Source organism: Cnephaeus nilssonii (genome assembly GCF_951640355.1).
Source record: "Cnephaeus nilssonii genome assembly, chromosome: 19".
Classification (NCBI taxonomy): Eukaryota; Metazoa; Chordata; class Mammalia; order Chiroptera; family Vespertilionidae; genus Cnephaeus; species Cnephaeus nilssonii.
Window position 1 is genome coordinate 16,488,168 of NC_137090.1, and position 21,703 is coordinate 16,509,870.

The window sequence follows — 21,703 nt, forward strand, 5'->3', positions numbered from 1 at the left end:
GGGATCCCCCGCTGCTTTGTTCCCAGGGCTGCTCTTAACTGAGGTTCCCCATGCATATCTGCTGAGTTCACGGAGCTCTTGGGGTCGGGAAGTTCCGGATGGAGGGGCACGTATTACTCCCTAAGGCTACACCAGGCGCCCCGCGGGCCAGACGGCCGTGCACCTGTGTGGCTCACGCCGGAGAGAACGAACGGTCCGCGTGCGCCCCCGGCCGGGGACGCTGACTCAGCCCGGCGGCTCACGTCCCTTCGCTCAGCGCGGATGCTGCTGCTGGTGCTGCTGCTGCAGAAAAGGGGGGAAACCAGGTCACCCTTAGCAGCCGGGACCACTGCGGCACTCCTTCCCTCCCTCCCGGAACGGGGACTGTGGGGTGCACAGTTGACGAAATTGGGGGAAGTTGGCCCTGGAGGAGGAACTTGGGGACCGCGGTGCCGCGCGCGTGCAGCTCACACTCAAACTGGAAAGAACCTGTTCTGCCCGCGGAACCGCTAGCGCCGCCAGCGCCGCCTGGGACCGTCCCCAGCGCCCCTCATCCCCCACCCCCCAAATGCTCAGGACACGGGCCGTACTGGGCGTGCAGAGGGGCCGCGACAAGGACGACGGCCAGGAAGTGCTGGCAGAAAGGGTGCAGGCGTCCCCAAACAAGTCCACTCTCCCCGCTAGCAGTGCGGCGCAGTGCCGGGGTCCGATGGGGCCAGGCGTGCAAAGCCGCGCCCGGTTCGGGCGGCGCGCCCACGACCCCGGCGGTGCCGGCGGGAGCGGGCCCGCGCGGGACAGCGACGCCGTTACCTTCCGTGACCCCCGGCTTGGCTCAGGGCGGGCGCGCGCCCGGTGCGGGCCGGGTACACGTGGGCCGGCGCGCGCGCTCCAGGCAGGCCCCCTCCTCCGCGGCGCTCGCAGCACATGGTCGGCGGCGGCGCGCCCCCGAGGCCGGCGGAGACCGGCTGCAGCCGGTATAGGATCAGAGAGAGGCAGAGACAGACGCGGGGACAGGGGTTGGGCAGCAGCACGCACCACCCGGGCGCTGGCGGGTGGGGGGAGGGGAGAGGGTGCCGCCGGGGTGCCCCAGGCGCGGGAGTATGTGGGGGCAGGGGCGGGGCGCTGCGGGCGGGTCCTGGGGACACTCCTCTGAACCAACTTGCGATAGGCTCGGGCCCACGCCCTAAGGAGTTAAACCTTTCTCATGTTACCCAGCGGCTTATAAGGAGGGGAGGCCAAGCCTGCGCCTTAGTGGGAGCCTTTGGGGTTTATTCTCTGCCCTTCTAACTTGGTGAGTTGGTTTTATTATTTCACATGTTTCAAACTTTGATTATGGGGTGTGGGTTATTATTTCAATGTGTTAGGCGCTTTTTTTTTTGCTGGGTGGGTGGTGGGAGGCGGAGGAGAGAGCGCTTACCATCTTCACATTTTGGAGAGGTTATTGCGAGAAAATATTCTCTGACACTTAGGAATGCTCAGGGCCACCGGGATGAAGCGCTCTCGCCAGTGTGGGCAGCTGAGAGTTGAATGATCATGGCCTGATGCAGTTGGGTCCGGAAAATATCTAAAGGCAAGCCTGGCTGACACTGAGTGCGCCTAGCCCCGCTCTAGGGGCTCCAGACCGCGGGGCAATTGGGGGCGCCGGGCTCAGCCTCTGCATGGATTTCCCGCAGGAAGCTGCCTGTGCGCCCCAAGTGCCATATGTCAGAGGTACCTTCCCTGGGCTCGCGCACGCACGCAGGGCGGCCGCTGAGGCAGCGCGAGGGAAAGTGGGGTTCCATGTCTCTCCCACCCAAAGCTCACTACCGGGGCGCCAGCGGGACCCCCTGGGGGGGGAGGCAGGCAGTTCCCCGCAGAGCACAGGTCCTCAGCGGCTGGAGCCCGCTCCGCTCAACTTCCCAGGTTCCCTGAGCTGCCAACCCGCAGGAAAGCGCCCCTGAGGCTGAGCTGTAGCGAGGGAGGCTGATTTTACAGAGGAAACGGGTTATTTCCTTCTCGTTTTCTGCTTCTTTTTTTAAATTAAAAAACAGCAGCAACATGCAAACAAACAAAACCAACACTAAACTCCCACCAACCCCCGGAGTCAGGTGGTGGAAGTTTGTGAGGTGGCATATAAAATGTCACCGAGCACGGGAGTGGTAGAAAAACCTCCCCAAGAGCCAACTGCGGAAGAGAGCGATTGCAACTTGTCAAGCAGGAAGCTAGTTGTGATTGCACTGCTAGGCGCTCCGTGCCAGCCCTTGCTCGAAAGAGATGGTTCCTGTCCTGGAGAAGGACATTTCTCGGGAATCTTACTGTTTTGAAAACCATAATAAAATGAGTGATTTGTTTGCAAAAAAAAAAAAAAAAAATACCAAGTGCTTATGCTGAAATCCCTAAGCGATGCATCTCCCCACGTCCCAAGCACCATGATGTGGCATTTTGGGGGTCAACAGTAAGTGCGTCCTGCCTGGTGGGTACAGAAATACCTCTTCTCGTGACTAAGGGAAGGGTAGGCAAGGTGGAGGGTTACAGTGTGGAAATAAACAGTGCAGCCAGGGGAACCGCTCCCTCCGTCTTAATGAGCACCACGAGCCCCAAGCTCTCCTTCTGTGGTTTCCCAGAAGGACTTTTCCTCAATGGAACTCCTGAGGAGGACACTTAAATTAGGGGCTTGGGTTTCAACATCATGAATCGGTTGTATCCGGTGATTCAACGCTGCTGAGGCAGCCCTACAGGTTAGCTTTGGGATTTTTTTTTTTTTTAATAGAGAATGAACTTTACCTAAATACAGAATGATTGTGACAACTGGGGACGGAAACAGCTTGTCGAAAGCTGTTCTCCAGGCCACACCTTTAGGAAGAATGGAGGTTTGGTGATGCATTGCCCAGGCTTTGCTTATCCCAGCTGCCACCACCATTTCCAGCCAAAGCTTGCATTTTGAACTTGACTCTGAGCTGGCCCTAGCCTCACACCCTGATGGTCTATCATAATCCGATATTTTGCATTCTTCATGCCCCCAGGTCAAGTCTTTTCTCATCAAGTCACAGTGAAATCCCCAGGCTTAGCAGCTGAACAAGCCTTGGCAGAGTACCCATTTATTTAAGGTTAAGACAACCCAGCGGTCGTAGGAGATACTCCAAACTGCCCAGCGTGTTTTGTTAGCCTTCCTTTGGAGGAGCATTAGGGTGGAGACAAGGCGGTAGCCAGGAACCGGTGTGTGCGCGGAATCATAGTTTTAATTATAGCTTTACGGTTGAAGAGACCCTCGGATTGCCATGTCTAACCCCTGCTTTCAGAGATCATGGAAATTAGAGACCAAGAGATACAACTTCGCAAATAATGCCCACGGGCCTCAAAAAAGACAAGCCCAAAGCACTCCACAGGGGTTGGAAAAAATGAAAGGGTAGCTTAGAGCAAGCCAGGGCCCAAGGCTACCTTAGAATGATAGGTTTGCAGGGCAGGAGGAGGTCTGAGGTCATCGAGATCTAGTTCATCTGCACTTAACCTGTGGATGACACTGGCCTTCCAGGAGCAAAACGATTCGCCCCAAACCACAGAGTCACTCAACTTGCCTTACAGGTTAGATCCCCACACAGTAAACTAACATCCCTTCTCATCAGATAGCTCCACATAAGACCGAAACGGACAGATATTTCCCTGTTCTGGAAGAATCTGTAGAGGCTTCTAAGTGAGTGAGTTCCAAAGTCGGGCCTTAGTTCCGCGCTCTGTCGAGGCTGAGTTTGCTGAATGAATGATGCAAGGAGAGGAGGCAGGTCCAGGGAAGCCTTTATTCTGCAAGCAGGGACTTCCTCACCCGACGGCTCGGTTTCCTGAGGACAGAGCAGTGCATGGCTCAGGAGCACCCCAAGACTCACCATTTGTTTGGTAAACTTTGGCTGAGCACCTACTGTGTACCAAACATGCTGCCAGGCACTTGGTCTGAAAAGAGCTGCTGACTACCCTGTAGGCGCCTGCCCTGTACAAAACATATGTTATTCTTCTGTTATCATCTATGCTGTGGTCTTACCATCAGAGCTAAATTCTGCAGACATAGCATGCTTTAGAATGAGGAAGTCATAAACCAGAAAGTAGGGCTCAGTTCCGGGATGGGGGTGGGGAGGGGGGCATCTTTCCTTTGTGGTACCCTTGTGATAACAAGGTTCCTGTCCTCCAAAAACCTAGGCGTGCAGGTGAAAGTCACCTGTGCACGTAGCTTCCGGAGAGGAGCACAGATTAAAGCAAAGCTTTGACCAACAAAGGAATCGGGCCCCCTGAAGGCGCTCCGAAAACACAGCAGCCAAAAGGCTGCCTTCTAGCCAGCTGCCCTGCTCTCACCCAGGTCCAGCTGCGTTTCACCCACCCTTCCAAGAGCCACCGAGCATGTGCCCCTTCTTCCCAGCTCCCTGGTGTCCCTGGGCCCCCAGCTTTGGCCGGAGGGATCGGGTGAGTTGTAAAACTCAGTGAGCCCTGAAGATTCTCCAGAAGACCTCTGACTAAAGACTTGACAAATGAGGAGCTCAGGCCCAGAGAGGCGGGGTGACTTTGGCAAGGTCACACAGTGACCTGGTGAATCCGGTCACAGACCTCTCTCTGCCCACAGAAGTCAGGGGAGCTTTTTTTTTTTTTTTTTTTTTTTTTAAGAAAATATAAGTTTCCTTACAATGTCTATATAAAACAACCCCCTCCCTGGCCCTTAAAATGCTATCCCTGGGGCTGATCCCACAGGGCCCAGGAGGCAGGAGATCTGATTCTGGACCATCTGGGTCAAGTCTCTCCACCTCCCTGGGGCTTAGTTTTCCCGTTTTGCAAAATGAGCTGCCTTGTGCAAGGAGGAGATGGACAAGATGAGGTCCATACGCCCTTTCAGCCTTCACATTCTGTAATTCCAACTCCACTCTGGGGCTACAGGTTGATCCTAATCCCACCGATTGTGCACAGGCAAACCACTGGTTGCGACAGGCAAAGGAAGAGGGGTGCGCTCACCGCCAGGACTGAAACGCTGGCCTGACGCAGGGCCTTCCGAGGATGGGGCAACCTATCCTTGTACAGAAAGTGCAGGGTAGTCCGCATCGTCTAAAAAGATCTGTCTTCATCCCGCAGTCATTTTAGGCCAAAGAGAGAGTCCGTTTGCCTCTTTGGGCCCTCATCAATTTTATTCCAATATGTGTGTTTTTCACCCCAATATATTTATGTCCAGGTTGGTCCTGAGCCCTCTGTTAAGACTCTAAGATCTTACGTGCACCCTCCTAGGGGCCTTGAACAGTTCTGCCTGTCCGAGTGTGCTGACCTCTGCAAGGAGGTTGTAAACATGCATTTTAATCTGCAGGTTCCTTATCATGATCAACAAACATGTAAGTCTCGGAGCAGAGACCATCTCTCTGTCTTTTCACTACAGTATTGCCGAGGCCTAGCCTTGGGCCTGGCACTAGTAGGCACTTTTTTGAAAAATAAATAAAAGTTATGGGCAAGGTACTTGGGAATCGGGGAGGGCGGGACATATGAAGAGATATAGAACCCAGATGTTGTTTTTTATGAGCTTAACATTAAATTTGTCAAATAAGATAGACTCATTAAAGTATTCAATGATGCCTGTCATGTGGAGAAAGCCCCTTAGGTTGAGTCAGTCAGCGGGAGCATCACGGAAGATGGGTTTTGATGGCACCGGGTCTTAAAGGTGCCAGATGCAGAGGGCACGCAGCCTGGGGAAAGGGCGTGGCCACAGGCCCGGTGGTTAGAGCCTGGAGGGCAAGGAGGAGTCCATTTGGGCCATGGCAGGCGGGTCAAGTTTTAGAACAAAAATAAGGCTTCAAAGATAGGTCGGGATTCGATCCTGAAGGACACGGAAAGGCAGGCTAAAGGGTGGATTTGATGGCTCAGAACGAGGAAAGCCACGCAAAAGTCTGAGAGAGAAAAAAAAAAGAAGTCAAACCAATGCAGCGTTTCAGAAAGCTCAATCGTACCAGACACGAGGAACCAGTAAGAGACCAGTAAAGGAGTGGTGGCCTGGGAGGGGGGCGAAGTGCAAGGGGTGAGGGCTGAGGACCTGCACTGTAGCCGGCCACCTGCCCCCCTCCCTAGGGACCAACACTATTCTAGAGTGAACACTGCGGGGTGAGGGGTGGGGGCAGGGAGGTTCTTTCCTGCTCCAGTGGCCTCATCTTGGGAGTGGATTGAAACGTCTAATGAGGGAGGGGTGTTGTGAAAACCTCATTTGCTGGAGGGCTCAGGTCAGGGCTCCCATCTTAAACCAGTTGCTTTCCAGGATGGGATATGGTAATGACAACTGCTCTGTAGCTCGCAGCCTACAATACACCTCTAGCTGTTTAACTGCCCTTCCCACCTTCCCAGCTGCTCTCGGGAACGACACATTAACACCCGTGGAAACGCAAAGGCCTTTGCTGCAGGGAGCTTAAAGCTTCTTAAAGCCTCTTACGCCCTGTTTATGCAACCAAATACTTAAGAGCAATAGGGCAAAAAGTGGGCATCTAGCGCTTTCAAAGTCGTAGGCTACTGTGGGACAGTGATGTCCAATAGGGTGAACCATGAATTTGGGTCAGATTTGCTGCCTTTTTAAAAATATATATTTTATTGATTTTTACAGAGAGGAAGGGAGAGGGGTAGAGATTTAGAAACATCAATGAGAGAGAATCATTGATCGGATGCCTCCTGCACACCCCCCACTGAGGATGTGCCCGCAACCAAGGTACATGCCCTTGACCGGAATCGAACCTGGGACCCTTCAGTCCACAGGCCGACGCTCTATCCACTGAGCCAAACCGGTTAGGGCAGATTTGCTGCTTTTTAACATTTACAGAATAAACTCAGAATATGAGATTCTAGCACCAGAAATTGGCACGTCTACTGGATAGAGGAGGTTGTGTCCTGTTCTTTTTCAGTTACTCTTCATTTACCAATAAAACTTGCCTTAGTACTTAACACAGCAGCCACGGAAAGGATCCACACACCCTAAAAATTCACTGTGTAATTGAAGAGACTCCTTAAACTCAAGGTGGGTTAGCATTAAGAACTTAAAACCATGAACTCACTATAATAGATACTAATTTTTAGCTGGGCTCAAACCATGCATCACTGTTTCAAAGTACACGCAACTGCAGAGCCTGAAAACCAGTGGTCATGTGCAACAGCCCAAATCAGAAGACTTGAACTTCCCCCTCCAATGTTAAGTACAGTGCTTCCCTTATGGTGTTAAGGTAAGGTCTGACGTTCATTGCGGTTTAAATGGAAAGCTGCAAAATCAGGGATAACTTAGGATTAAGTTATCTTTTTTTTTAAATATATTTTATTGATTTTTTACAGAGAGGAAGAGAGAGGGATAGAGAGTTAGAAACATCGATGAGAGAGAAACATCGATCAGCTGCCTCCTGCACACCCCCCACTGGGGATGTGCCCGCAACCAAGGTACATGCCCTTGACCGGAATCGAACCTGGGACCCTTGAGTCCGCAGGCCGACGCTCTATCCACTGAGCCAAACCGGTTTCGGCAACTTAGGATTAAGTTAACTGGCTGCCCAGGTCCTACAAGTTGGCAGTGTCTTTTTTGGTCACTATAGTCTATGTTTTCACTGATTTTTAGGGACAGGGATAGAGAGAAACATCAATGATGAGAGAGAATCACTGATCAGCTGCCTCCTGCACGCCCCCTCCTGGGGACTGAGCCTGCAACCCGGGCATGAGCCCTGACCGAGAATCAAACAGTGACCTCTTGGTTCGTGGGTCAACGCTCAACCACTGAGCCACACCAGCCGGGCTGGTCACTATATTCTAGAGTCGCATTTGTGGCGTGCATGGAAATTCAGGTGCTAGTGTGCCAAGTGCTGAGCAACTTGGGTAACTTACTCATGCCAAACTCCCAGGAGACAACTTGCCAATTTGGTTTCCGCGTGGGAAACCGATCATAATCCTGAAGCGGCTGGCTGAGCAGGACATGGGATCAAGGAGAGGTGGCTGGACAATCTGGCCAGAGGCATCAAGCACAGGCGCACAGGGTGTCTCCGGCACTCCACCCGTGGAAGGTGGCAGAGGCGCTGTCCGTGTTTGCCTCAGCCTGCTGTTTTCTAGGTTTCATTTCTTTCCTTTACTATTCTGATCGCTATGTTCCTGCCACCGCACTAGGGGTGTTAAAAGTCCCCTACTATGACTGTATGGTTGTAGATCTCTCCCTTCAAGTCCTCCAGAAGAGTTTTTTTTTTAAACATATTTAGGAGCTCCTATGTTGGGTGCATATATGTTTTCCAGGGTTATATCCTCTTGTTGGGTCAATCCCTTTAGTATTATGTAGTGACCTTTGTCGTCTCTTGTGATGGCCTTCGTTTTCAAGTCTATTTTGTCAGATATGAATATTGCTACTCCAGCTTTTTTTATTTTTTCCATTTGATGGAAAAAATTTTTTCCATTCCTTCACTCTGTGTGTGTCTTTGTTTTGAGGTGGGTCTCTTGTAGACAGCATTATAGTTGGGTCATATTTTTGTATCCGTTCAGCTACCCTAGGCCTTTTGATTAGAGCATTTAACCCATTTACATTTAGGGTTATTATTGATAGGTACTTATTTATTGCCATTTTAATTCTGTATGCCTAGGTTTCTCTTTCTGTTTCTTCTTTTCATTATGGCAGTCCCTTTAGCGTTTCTTATAATGGTGGTGATGTACTCCTTTAGCCTTTTTTTTTGTCTGGGAAGCTCTTTATTTGACTGTTTATTTTGAATGACAGCCTTGCTGGATATGGTAATCTTGGTCTCAGATCCTTGCTTTCCATTACCTTGAGTACTTCATGCCATTGCCTTCTGGCCTGTAGAGTTTCTGATGAAAAATCTGGTGTCAGCCTTATGGGAGCTCCTTTGTAGGTAACAGTTTGCTTTTCTCTTGCTGCCTTTAAGATTTGGCATTTAATTTTTGGCTTTTTAATTATAATGAATCTGGGTGTGGGTCTGTTTGGGTTCTTCTTGCTTAGGGTTCTCTGTGCCTCCTGAACTTATGTGACTTTTTCCTTTACCAGGTTAGGGAAGTTTTCTGCTATTATTTCTTCAAACACGTTCTCTATCTCTTTCTCCCTTTCTGCCTCTTCCAGAACACCTGCTATTCTAATATTGTTACATTTCACGTTGTCCCACATCTTCCTTAGCTGTCCTCCTGTTTTTTCTTTTTGGTTCTCTGATTGATTTTTTTCAACCCTGTCTTCTAATTCACTGATTCAATCCTCAGCTTCCCTTAGTCTGCTGTGTATTCTTTCCAATGTGTTCTTTATTTGTGTTATGTCATTCTTTATCTCAGACTGTTCTTTTTTCATAGTTACTATATCTTTTTCATGCTGTTTAGCAGCTTTACCATCATTACTCTGAACTCTGTTTCATTTATCTCCTTCTGGATAATTTTCTTGTTCTTTCATTTGGGGGTTGTTTCTTTGTCTCCTCATTTTGGCTGTCTGGGTTTGTGACTATGTATTAGGTAGATCCTCTATGCCTCTCAATCTCTAATGCAGGAGTGTCAAACACTATTTCTAATTAATTAGATCAGGCAAAGACTCAAAGTCTCCAGAGACCACCTCTGCCTATAGACTGATAGGATTCTGACTTGAATGGCCCCAGGCAATCGTACTCAGGTGTGGCGAGTTTTTTTTTTTAAAAGAGTGGGGCAGTTGCTTCTGCCTGAAGGCTAATTGTGATTTTTAGTCTCTGAAGTGACCTCAGGGCAGGATGCTTTCCAATAGGGTGGGTCAACTGTCTTCCCTCCCCACCCCACCCCCAGGCAAGGCAAATGTCTGTGTGGGAAAGATTTCCTCCGCTGAGTGAGGGAATGACTCAGCATAGGAGACTGGAGGTGTCTGCCTTCTGAGCTCTAACCCCCAAGTCCCCAATCCTGGCTTCTGCTCCCACAGCTCCAGTCCACTCTGCCCTCCCTTTGCCAGAGCACAAGGATTTTGTGCATTGGCCCTTTAAGAGAGTGCCTGAATGGCCCTTTAAGAGAGTGCCTGAATTTCTAGGTGTCGCTCCCTGGCAGACAGCAACACCGCTGCTTTTCACAGCCAGATGTTATGTAGGTACCCTTCTCAGTTCTGGTGCTCTCTGCTGGGGCGGTGGGGGTCGGGGGGGGGCGGGCGAGGGAGAGGCAGCTTGGGGATTAGATCCCAGAGTTCTCAGTGGCAATCCCCCACAGCTGAGATATCTCTCCAGACCTTCAGTTGCTGTCTGTGGACGCCCGGCCAGCCCTTTCACACCTCCGACCAGTCTCTATGCAGTCTCCACTTTTGGTCCTCGGGTATCAGGGTTCTCCTGTGAGTCTTCTGTTGATAATTCAGGAAGTTTTTCTGTATTTTAGTTGTAGTTCCAGTTTGTTTCTGAGAGAAAGTCTGTGCAGCATCCACTTACTCTGCCGCCATTTTAAATCCTCGATCAATCTAGGTTTCGTTTCTGATCAACATTCCCTTTGCTCACTTCACTCTTCCTTTACCTAACTTGTCTTCAAGTTCAAGGTCACCACTGAGGCTTGGTCTTTTGGCCATTCTCTGTCCTTCACGCTGCCTCTACTAGTAAATATCTTCCCTGATGCTTTATGTTAGTTTGTTTTTCCCATTTAATTGCCATAGCTTGGAAATCTTACCTCTAGATTCTTTGGGGGCTCCATTAGATCTCTTATTATCCAAAGACTTTATACTAACTGCACATGATTTAAATATTCATCAACCTAAGAAATGTGATCAATAGTTCTTATCTGTTATGTTTGCTAAAGAGCATTCGAATCATCAACCCTCGTGCTATTATGGTTCTGACTTTTTGAAACTTTTTATTTCAGATTAAGAATGACCGAGAAGAAATCACAGCTTTGTTCCGGAGCCAATGTTTATACTCAAGTGCCTGACGGAGGGTGGGGCTGGGCAGTAGCTGTGTCTTTCTTCTTCGTTGAAGTCTTTACTTACGGCGTCATCAAGTCATTTGGCGTCTTCTTTAATGACTTAATGGACAGTTTTGAGGAATCTAATAGCAAGATCTCATGGATCATATCAATATGTGTGTTTTTCTTAACATTTACAGGTGAGTACGTCTTTCACCTTCAACACTATTAATTTTAAGTTGCCTAACTACAGAATGGTACACATTATGGTTGTGATGCATTTTCTCCATGACCTCTTGGCACTTTCTAGCCTCAAGTAATACAGTTTTCAGGAAGTTGAGAATGGCCAGAGAAAGAGGAGCTGGAGGGGGGGAAAAAAAAGCCTTACTTCTCAACCTTGACTGACTTCAATTTAACACACATGTATTAGACACCTATTGTGACCAGATTCTTAGGCTGCTGTTGATTACTTTGAGGACAGCAGTCACCTCCAGTTCTACGGGTGATGCAACTGTTTTTGTTGGTTTGTTTATATTTTTTTATTGATTTCAGAGAGGAAGGGAGAGGGAGAGAGAGATAGAAACATCAATGATGAGAATCATTGATCGGATGCCTCCTGCACGCCCCCTACTGGGGGGTTCGAGCCCACAATCCGGAACCCTGTGCTTTATTTTATTTTTATTTTTTGTGTGTTAATCCTCACCCGAGGGTATTTTTTCCATTGATTTTTTTAGGGAGAGTGGAAGAAAGAGGGAAAGACAGAGAGAAACATCTATGTGAGAGAAATACATTGATTGGTTGCCTCCTGCACGAGCCCCAATCAGGCCCCGAGCCGGGGAGGAGCCTACAACTGAGGTACGTGCCCTTGATCAGAATCGAACTCAGGACCCTATGGTCCTGGGGCCAACATTCTGTCCACTGAGCCAAACCGGCTATGGCGATGCAATTGTTTTTAAAAAGCAGCAGATCAAAATTACTTGGATCCTAGTGGGTGTTGCTCAGTGGTTAGAGCATCACCCTGTATACCAAAGGGTCTTGGGTTCAATTCCCTATCAAAAGTACATACTTGCCCTAACCGGTTTGGCTCAGTGGATAGAGTCTCAGCCTGCGGACTGAAGGGTCCCAGGTTCGATTCCGGTCAAGGGCATGTACCTTGGTTGCGGGCACATCCCCAGTAGGGGGTGTGCAAGAGGCAGCTGATCAATGTTTCTCTCTCATCGATGTTTCTAACTCTCTATCCCTCTCCCTTCCTCTCTGTAAAAAATCAATAAAATATATTTAAAAAAAAATAAAAAGAGCACATACTTGGATTGCAGGTTCGATCCCCGGTCCTGTTTGATGCATGTGTGGGAGGCAACCAATCAATATGTATCTCTTACAGCAATGTTTCTCTTTCTTTCTCTCCCCAATTCACCCCTCCTTTCCAATCTCTCTAAAAATCAATGGAAAAAAATATCCTCAGGTGAGGATTTAAAAAAAAAAGAGAAAGTATTTGGCCAGTGTGGCTCGATTGGCTGAGTGCCATCCCGTGCATATAACGGTTGTTGGTTTGATTCCTACTCAGGATACATGCCCGGGTTACAGGCTCAATTCCCAGAAGGGGGTGGTGTGCAGGAGGCAGCCGATCGGTGTTCTGCTCTCACATCAATGTTTCTCTCTCTTTCCCTCTCCCTTCCTCTCTCTCTCTCTCTCTCAAAATCATTAAAAAAAAAAAATATATATATATATATTTTTTTTAAGGCATTTAAAAAAGTACTTGGCCTATTGGTCCTGGTCTCACAAAAACATGCTTAGATTGGAAACCTGTTTGCTTTTGCACCAGGAAGATGTGGCTACATGAAGAAGAAAGATAGAAGCTTTGTAAATGATATTCATCAGCCACTTGGAATTATTTATCCCATCACTATCCTCTGTTTAGTGTGCATAACTGAGAATCCACCATATTTTCATATCACTTTCCTAAGAACCAAATGGAAGTAAACTGGAATTTGACCCTAAATGGAACTTTAAAAAAAAAAAAAAAAAGTCAAGCCCGGCCAGCGAGGCTCAGTGATTGAGCCAGGAGGTCATGGTTCGATTCCCAGTCAGGGTACATGCCCAGGTTGCGGGCTCCATCCCCAGTGGGGGGCATGCAGGAGGCAGCTGAGCAATGATTCTCTCTCATCATTGATGTTTCTCTCTCTCCCTCTCCCTCCCTCTCTCTGAAATCAATAAAAATATATTTTTTAAGAAGTCCAAAGCAGTGACTATAGAAGATAAAGTCATTCAAGCAATTATAGGAAAGCCCATTTTTATTACAGAATAACATAAATCTAATGCATATCTAATTTTATAGGCATTCAAGGTAACTCAAAATCTTTCATTTAAAAATATAGAAAAGAGTTTTATACTATTATTCTGGCTTTCTCTCTCTTTTTTAAAATAAAGTGTGTGTGGTTTTTTTAAATCCTCACTTGAGTATATGTTTTTATTGATTTAAGAGTGAGAAGAGCCGAAACCGGTTTGGCTCAGTGGATAGAGCATCAGCCTGCGGACTGAAAGATCCCAGGTTTGATTCCGGTCAAGGGCATGTACCTTGGTTGCAGGCACATCCCCAGTGGTGGGTGTGCAGGAGGCAGCTGATCAATGTTTCTCTCTCATCGATGTTTCTGGCTCTCTGTCTCTCTCCCTTCCTCTCTGTAAAAACAAACAAACAAACAAAACAATATATTTTAAAATATATTTAAAAAAAAAAAAAGAAGAGTGAGAAGAAGGGAGAGGGAGAGAGAGAAAAACATTGATGTGAGAGGGAAACATCGACCAGTTACCTCCCATACATACCCCATCTGGGGATTGAGCCAGAAAACTGGGTATGTGCCCTGACCAGGAATCAAACCCAAAACCTTTTGGTGCACGGGACGACGCTCCAACCGAGCCACGCTGGCCAGGACACTCTGGCTTTCTCTTTAAGGAAATCAAAGAATATATTGTCCACTTTAAACAAATACTAAAATACAGTTGACCCCTGAACAATACAGGGGTTAAGAGCGCTGACCCCTCAATAGTCAAATGTGTAAGTTTTGACTCCCCCAAAACTTAACAGTCATCCCGGGTATTTGTGGGGAATTGGTTCCAGGACACCCACAGATACCCCAATCCATGGATGCTCAAGACCCTGACATAAAATGGGCAGATCAATGCATACAGTCAGCCCTCCACATCCGTGGGCTCCGAACCGCAGACTGACAATACTGTTAACCACCTGCAGTTACTCGAATCTGCAGATGCAAAACCCGGGATAGAGGGCCAACTATATTTATTTTTAAAAATCCGAATATAAGTGGACCCGCCCAGTTCAAACCCATGTTTTCCGAGGGTCAACGGTAATTCCTGAATCGGTTTATGTAACGACTTCATAAAATATATAGGGTACATCGTCGCTCCCTGTTCAAGACGTATGAGAAGGAACCTTATTAAAGCCGAAGCTTTTGTGTTATACAGTGTAACTGTCTTCCCATGTCCGAGACTTTACAGAAGGAATTGTGTTCAAGCGAACGCTGGGAGTCCAACTGTCACACTGTGCTCTTTCCACGCAGCCCCCCTCTCCACTATCCTGAGCAATCGCTTCGGACACCGCCTGGTGGTGATGGCGGGAGGCCTGCTGGTCAGCGCCGGGATGGTGGTGGCCTCCTTCTCCCAGGAGGTGTACCACATGTACCTCGCCATCGGCATCATCTCCGGTAAGCGCTCCTCTGGGCTCGAAAGTTTTCCAGACACTTGGTTTGAAGGACAAGGAAGGGAAGCAGGGACTCAAACCCAAAGTGTTATTTCTTTTCCTCCGTCCCTTTCTCTTTAAAATAAAAGAGTCCCAGCCCTAGCCGGTCTGGCTCAGTGGATAGAGCGTCGGCCTGCGGACCGAAGGGTCCCGGGTTCGATTCTGGTCAAGGGCACATATCTTGGTTGTAGGCTCCACCCCGGCCGGGAGCCCTGGTCAGGGCTCATGCAGGAGGCAACCAATGTGTGTTTCTCTCACATCGATGTTTCTCTCTGTCTTTCCCTTTTTCTTCCACTCCCTTTAAAAATCAAAGAAAAAATATCCTCGGGTGAGGATTAAAAATAATAATAAAATAAAGTGTTCCAGATCAGTGGTTTGGAACAGGCTGTATGGACTCCAGGGGATCTGAGAATCTATTCTCAATGCCCAAGAATTTTTATCTAATTTTTCGATGTTTACCAATGAGAACCTCTTTAGTGATACAGGGGTGGGGCAAAAGTAGGTTTACAGTTGTTCATATGGAAAATAAAAATAGATAATAATACAAGAATAAGCTCTATTTTGCGTACTCACAACTGTAAACCTACTGTTGCCAAACCCTATAGTTTGCCACTCAAAGACATCATTTTCACAAAGTAAGATTTTAATTTCTTTATCCAGTATTTCCCAAATCAGGGTCTGAGGATCCTGAGCTATAGGGGGAGGCTTATGCTTAGGAGTCTGAGAAAACCTTTTTCACTTTAAAAGGAGTCCATACATTGCTGACATATATATATTCTATAGACATATAATATGTGGACTAGAGGCCCAGTGCACAAATTTGTGCATGGGTGGGGTCTGGCAGACCCATCCTGATAGGGCCGATTGGGCCAGGCTGGCCAGGGGGGAGGGGATGTGGGAGGTTGGCCGGCTGGCCCCGCCCCTGATCTAGGTGGGGGGGGGGGGTCAATGGGGACAGGGCCAGCTAATGGGGAGGGGCCTCGGTGGTTGGCGGGCTGGGCCCACCCCCTGGTCGAACTCCCGGTAGAACTCCCAGTCGAGGGGACAATTTGCATATTAGCCTTTTATTATGTAGGATAGATAGAGATGGCATATTGTATTATGTATGTATGCATATATAGCTAACTTTGCACACTTTAAAATTTTTAGATATTTCTGTACATTTCAAAACTTATTTTCTAATGGAAGTCTTATATATAAAAACCATACTCAATACACATTATAACCACTTTGAATTATATACATTTGGGGAAAAAAGCAGGAAAACAAACAGAAAACAGTTTTCATACTCTAAGCATCCCAAAACAACTGTCGCAGCGTCTCCAGACCTCTAATGAAATCCTTTCCCACGACACCTTTTTCCAGAATGAATTACTGGGCTCCCAGAACGTACGATTTAAAACATAACCCCCAAGGCCTTGGGATGCACCTTTCTTTTTTAAAAAAAATATATTTTATTGATTTTTTACAGAGAGGAAGAGAGAGGGATAGAGAGTTAGAAACATCGATGAGAGAGAAACATCGATCAGCTGCCTCTTGCACACCCCCTACTGGGGATGTGCCCGCAACCAAGGTACATGCCCTTGACCGGAATCGAACCTGGGACCCTTGAGTCCGCAGGCCGACGCTCTATCCACTGAGCCAAACCGGTTTCGGCTGGGATGCACCTTTCTGCCGCCGGTCAGTGTGTGGCTCTCACCGTGCTTTCTGACTCGCACAGGTTTGGGCTACTGCTTCAGTTTCCTCCCCGCTCTCACCATCCTGTCCCAGTACTTTGACAAAAGGCGCTCGATCGTCACCGCAGCGGCTTCTACGGGAGAATGTTTTGCTATGTTTGCCTTTGCACCAGGTAGGTGGTCACCACGGTCTGGGTATCGATGTGGGGAAGCCACTCGGCTCTGCTGCCACTCTCACTGGCCCGCAGGTGGCCGCTGGACGGCTGTGGCTCTGTGCCTACGGGAAGGGTGCTTCCTTCTCTCCGCCAGCACACTCCTGGGGTCTGTCCTCCCTAACCCTCATGTGAGGAATGCAAACGTATTTGTACTGATTTCAGAGAGGAAGGGAGACGGGGGGAGAGAGAGAGAGAGAAACAGCAATGATGAGAGAGAATCACTGATCAGCTGCCTCTGCACGCCCACAGTGGGGGTCGAGCCCACAACCCTGGCATGTGCCCTACCTGGGAATCGAACCAGTGACCTCCTGGTTCGACGCTCAACCACCGAGCCACACCAGCTGGGTAGGAATTCGAACATTTCCATCCGAGTTCGAATTTACACAAATAGGAAGCTAGGTGGCACGTATTCAGCAACACGGCTTGAAACATCCATTCCAAAATAAATAATTTAGCCAACTCTAAATCCCTATTTCTGCTCGGGTTCGTCTCCCGTGTCTTTTGAGTCGATGCCTGGCCTTACCTTCTCTTTCTCTTCCCTCCCGCCCACCCAAGCATTCACAGCTCTGAAGGAGAGCATCGGCTGGAGATACAGCCTCCTCCTCGTGGGCCTGCTGCAGCTAAACATCGTCCTCTGCGGGGCGCTGCTGAGACCCATTCTCATCAGGGGACCAGGGTCACCGAAAACAACGGGACAGGAAAACGGGAAAGAAGTACAGTACATGCTTGAAAACGAGAAGACGCGCACCTCGATAGACTCCATTGACTCAGGAGTAGAACTAACTACCTCGCCTAAAAACGTGCCTGGGCACCCGGCCGTGGGACTGGAGCCGAAGGCCGACGTGGAGCAGCAGGTGCTGGAGAAGCCCGGCCCCACGCGCGGCGCCGAGAAAGGGCCCCTGCTGGACTTCTCCGTCTTGAAGGAGAAGAGCTTCATCTGTTACACGCTGTTCGGTCTCTTTGCGACTTTGGGGTTCTTCGCCCCTTCCTTGTACATCATTCCCTTGGGCGTCAGCCTGGGCATCGCCGAGGACCGCGCTGCTCTGCTGTTATCCACAATGGCGATCGCCGAAGTGTTCGGGAGGCTTGGAGCTGGTTTCATCCTCAACAGCCAGCCCATCCGTAAGGTCTACATCGAGCTCATCTTCGTCCTCTTACTGACTGTGTCTCTGTTTGCCTTCACGTTTGCGACCGGATTCTGGGGTTTGATGTCCTGCAGCGTACTTTTCGGTTTTATGCTCGGGACCGTGGCAGGCACCCACATCCCACTGCTCGCGGAAGAGGACGTGGTGGGCATTGAGAAGATGTCTTCTGCCGCCGGAGTCTACGTCTTCATTCAGAGCATAGCGGCGCTCGCTGGGCCGCCCCTGGCAGGTAATGTCAATACAGCGCCAAATCCAAACCCCTGTCTGCTATCCCCTCCCCCTCTGCTTTTCCATGTAGAGTTGGACAGATGGAACATCTGTCGCCTTTCTGGACCTGAATCATACTAGTTCAACATGACACACTGTTTAGGGCAGGAATATTCCTAAGGAAGACTGGAGATAGCTTCATAGGCTCTCAATGGAGATCATATCCTATATAAGAGAAGGCTAATATGCAAATCGACCAAACGGCCGAACGACCGGTTGCTATAACACGCACTGACCACCAGGGGGCAGATGCTCAATGCTGAAGCTGCCCCCTGGCGGTCAGTGTGCTCCCACAGGGGGAGCACTGCTCAACCGGAAGCCGGGCTCACAGCTGGCGAGCGCAGTGGCGATGGCAGGAGCCTCTCCTGCCTCAGTGGCAGCGCTAAGGATGTCTGACTGAGGACATCCCCCAAGGGCTCCCGGACTGCGAGAGGGCACAGGCCAGGCTGAGGGATCCACACCCCGCCCCCCCCCCCCCGAGAATGCACAAATTTCATGCACCAGGCCTCTAGTTATATCATAAAGTGGCCCTGCCCTATGGATTATATAATCTACAAAGTTTAGTATTCCCTTGTTAATTGTGCTAGCGTCCTGTTCGAGTCTAATTTAAAAGTCCACTGATTCTCATAGTTCCATAGAATTAGAGAGCTGGCAGAATTAGAGAGGACCTGAGCAGCCCTCTGGACTTAAACTGGAGGAAACGGAAGGTCAAAGATGGTGAGCCGATGGTCCCATGGCAAACTGGTGACCAGGTCCCTCGGCAGCCCCAGCCGCCCAGGCCCTGCCCACCATCGTGCTGTATAAATGCTGAAGGGGCCATGGATTATGAGCTCGTTACCCTCTGACTGGGACAGCAGGACGGAGGGTAATGAGCTCTGTGAGCCACCTTCCCTTCTTGGGAGGGGCGTCGGGACCTGAGCACAGAGCAGCACTCCATTCCGCCCCTGATCACTACCGCACACTTCCTTGTGGGAAGGGCACGGGTGTGTTTCAGACCTTAGACCTGAAGTAGGACCTTAATGTTGTTGGGACTGGAAACCTTACCCCATGTGAACAGAGACCTGACATGAGCCCAAGTGAAAAAAATAGAGCTCTTTCCTCTCTTAAGAATATTCCCTTTCCGAAGAAGCATGCATCCAACAGTCCCATGTTCTAGGACAGATTAGCCCATGAAGACATTTTAAAATATATGTTTTTATTGATTTCAGAGAAGAAGGGAGCGGGTGAGAGAAATAGAAACATCAATGATGAGAGAGAATCACTGATTGACTGGCTGCCTCCTGCACGCCCCCTACTGGAGATCGAGCCCGCAACCTGGGCATGTGCCCTGACCGGAATCGAACCGTGACCTCCTGGTTCACAGGTCGATGCTCAACCACGGAGCCACGCCAGTCTGGCAGCCCATGAAGACATTTTAGCGACACCATTACCTCGGCTGCTAATAAGTATACGCTGTCTGTCTGCTTTATTTCTTCCCTCCCTCCCCCCACCAAGTCTAGAAAAGATTCCTGCCTTGGACACTTTCTTTAGATAAACAAGATAAAACAGCAGGCAGAGAGAGAGAAGCGTCTGCGTGTGGGGCTGGGGGAGGGGCTTGTGGCCACGATGCTAACGGTGTGCATGCTCTCCCAGGGCTGCTGGTGGACCACAGCAAGGTGTACAGCAGAGCCTTCTACTCCTGCGCCGCTGGGATGGCGGTGGCCGCGGGGTGCCTGGCGCTGGTGAGGCCGTGCGGGAAGGGCCTGTGCCGGCGGCGCCACCGCGCAGGCGACGGGAAGGCGGAGAGCTACCGGGGGAGAGCTTTACAAGACATCCCCGAAGACTTCCTTGAAATGGACCTTGGGAAGCACGAGCATAAAACTCCTATGAAGACGGAGCCGGAATGACAGACAGGCTTTCGTCCGACATCAGCCACCCTGCTGGCTGGTGGGGGGGGCGGCGTCTGGGGGGCACCGTGGTGTCGAGGAGCCAACCATCCCGCCTGCTTTCAAAACGACACTCTGCAGGGAATGGGTCCAGGAGCACCACCAACAGCATCCTTTTCTTTATGCTTTCCTGTCTGCTTGTTCTTTAAGCCAAAACAGACACAACCAAATACTCTTCCGTACAGAAACCTGGCTGTACCCCGGAGCGACCCAGGGACACGCAGAAGCACCGTGGTTCACGCTCCAGGTTTAAAACAGTGATGCAAATTGGCAAAGTGGTTGTAAGCGCTCTCACGTATCTCACCTGCTGTACTGTAAAACGGTATCTAGCCCAGGTCATTGAAATGAAATTGGCCATTCAAAAAAAAAAATCCTAAATAACTTTTCAAATTTCTCATTTTCGGAAATATGAACAAATGGTTTAACACTCTCTGAAAAATACTGAGGTTTATATTAAAAACGTATAACCTCTTAATTCCCTAAATATTCAATGGAAATGAAGTACACTTTAAGAGCAACCATTTGGCTAATAAATGGAAATTTGATACACACACAAACTTGAAAATCATGAATGTGAAGATTCCCACGTCTTTTTATGGCCAGTCATTACCAGAAGTATTTCACACAGAATATACAGAATAGCATTCAACATGCATTTCCTGATGCTCTTATTCAGGAACATGCGATTGTAGTATCTTTCATGGAAACCACTATTTATTACTAAGTTATTCCAGGATGATTAAAGTCATCACAAGAAATATCACCTGGGACATCAGCATCCCTTTCACCTCCCTCGACAATCCTTTAAATGCCTCAAAGAGTACAAATACCACGTCTCCTGTAAAGTTACTCCAGGAGGCTACGAGGTAATGCCTCTTCAATGTGACTGGCGGCAACATGTGCTATTTGTAGGGGGGAAATAACGAATAGCAAACAGCCTTAGCCTTTTAAAATAAGGTTTCCTCGCCTAACAATACTTGAGGATGCTCTTTGGATCAGAATTCTATCTCTCTGAATGGCTGAAGCATTTCTGACTTAAAAAGAAACCCATCGGACTGCTGAAGCATGCCTGTGTTTCACACGGGGCGGCAGGGACGTTAACTTGACCATCACGCGTTACCAGTGGCGATTTCCGTCTTATCTAAACTCTGACTGCTCTAATTTGCCAGAGTTTTCAGGGTCATTGATCATTGTTATTTTGTTTCGTTTTTTTGTGTTTTTTTTGCAGTTACACTACATGTATAGTATTTCTCCTTTTAGCCATTGGCTGTAAAGAAGGTCAATGTGAGGATAACGGGTGGGTTATTGCTCCTACGTACTGAATCTTACTCTGCAGGTGATGGGCCATGCTCGCTGCTCCATCCTCATGCATCTTCACTGTTGATTTAGGACAACTCAGGGGGAAACAATATCACAAGCCTCGTTTGGTGACAGGTACACAAAGCTTGAATATTTCTCTGCACTGAAATGGAAGTGGCATCGTCCAGCACCACCTGCTACATGTTGTACAGAATTTGATCAGCCATAGGCACAGGACAATCTGTAAATCTCGGGGGGGAGGTGGGACAGGAAATGACAAAGTGTTCGTCAGAAAAAGACACACCGAAAACAAGGTGGATGTAGCAGCCCGGTCCCTGCTGGAGAAGGACACGGAGCTTGTGACGGTGTTGCAGACTTACGTGACTTCAGCACTTTATAACCCTTTTTACTCTGAATGTTAAACACGGTTTAATATTTATAACTGGTTTCTGAGCTCCGTGCTCTAGGTCCATTCTGTTAACTGCATGGGAAAAAAAAAATGTATGCCAATTCCAGTTTGTCAATAATCAAGGTTTTCAATGTTTGGAAGAAAATTAAAACGGGATTGCTGATTTGTTCTGTACGAGGGACATTCTGGTACTTCTAGATTTGTAAT

The 21,703-nt window shown here is 48.8% G+C and overlaps 2 protein-coding genes across 7 annotated transcripts in view; one reads left to right on the forward strand and one right to left on the reverse strand.

Moving 5' to 3' along the window:
- The window catches only part of ARSG (arylsulfatase G), an 88,254-nt gene that overhangs the window by 62,035 nt on the left and 4,516 nt on the right, over window positions 1-21,703 (reverse strand). The window lies entirely within an intron of this gene.
- On the forward strand, window positions 1,077-21,698 carry SLC16A6 (solute carrier family 16 member 6). The gene is made up of 6 exons (XM_079799125.1): window positions 1,077-1,270; window positions 10,768-11,006; window positions 14,382-14,525; window positions 16,281-16,409; window positions 17,007-17,825; window positions 19,496-21,698. The coding sequence occupies exons 2-6, from the start codon at window positions 10,775-10,777 to the stop codon at window positions 19,747-19,749; spliced, it is 1,578 nt and encodes a 525-aa protein (XP_079655251.1). The 5' UTR covers window positions 1,077-1,270; window positions 10,768-10,774; the 3' UTR covers window positions 19,750-21,698.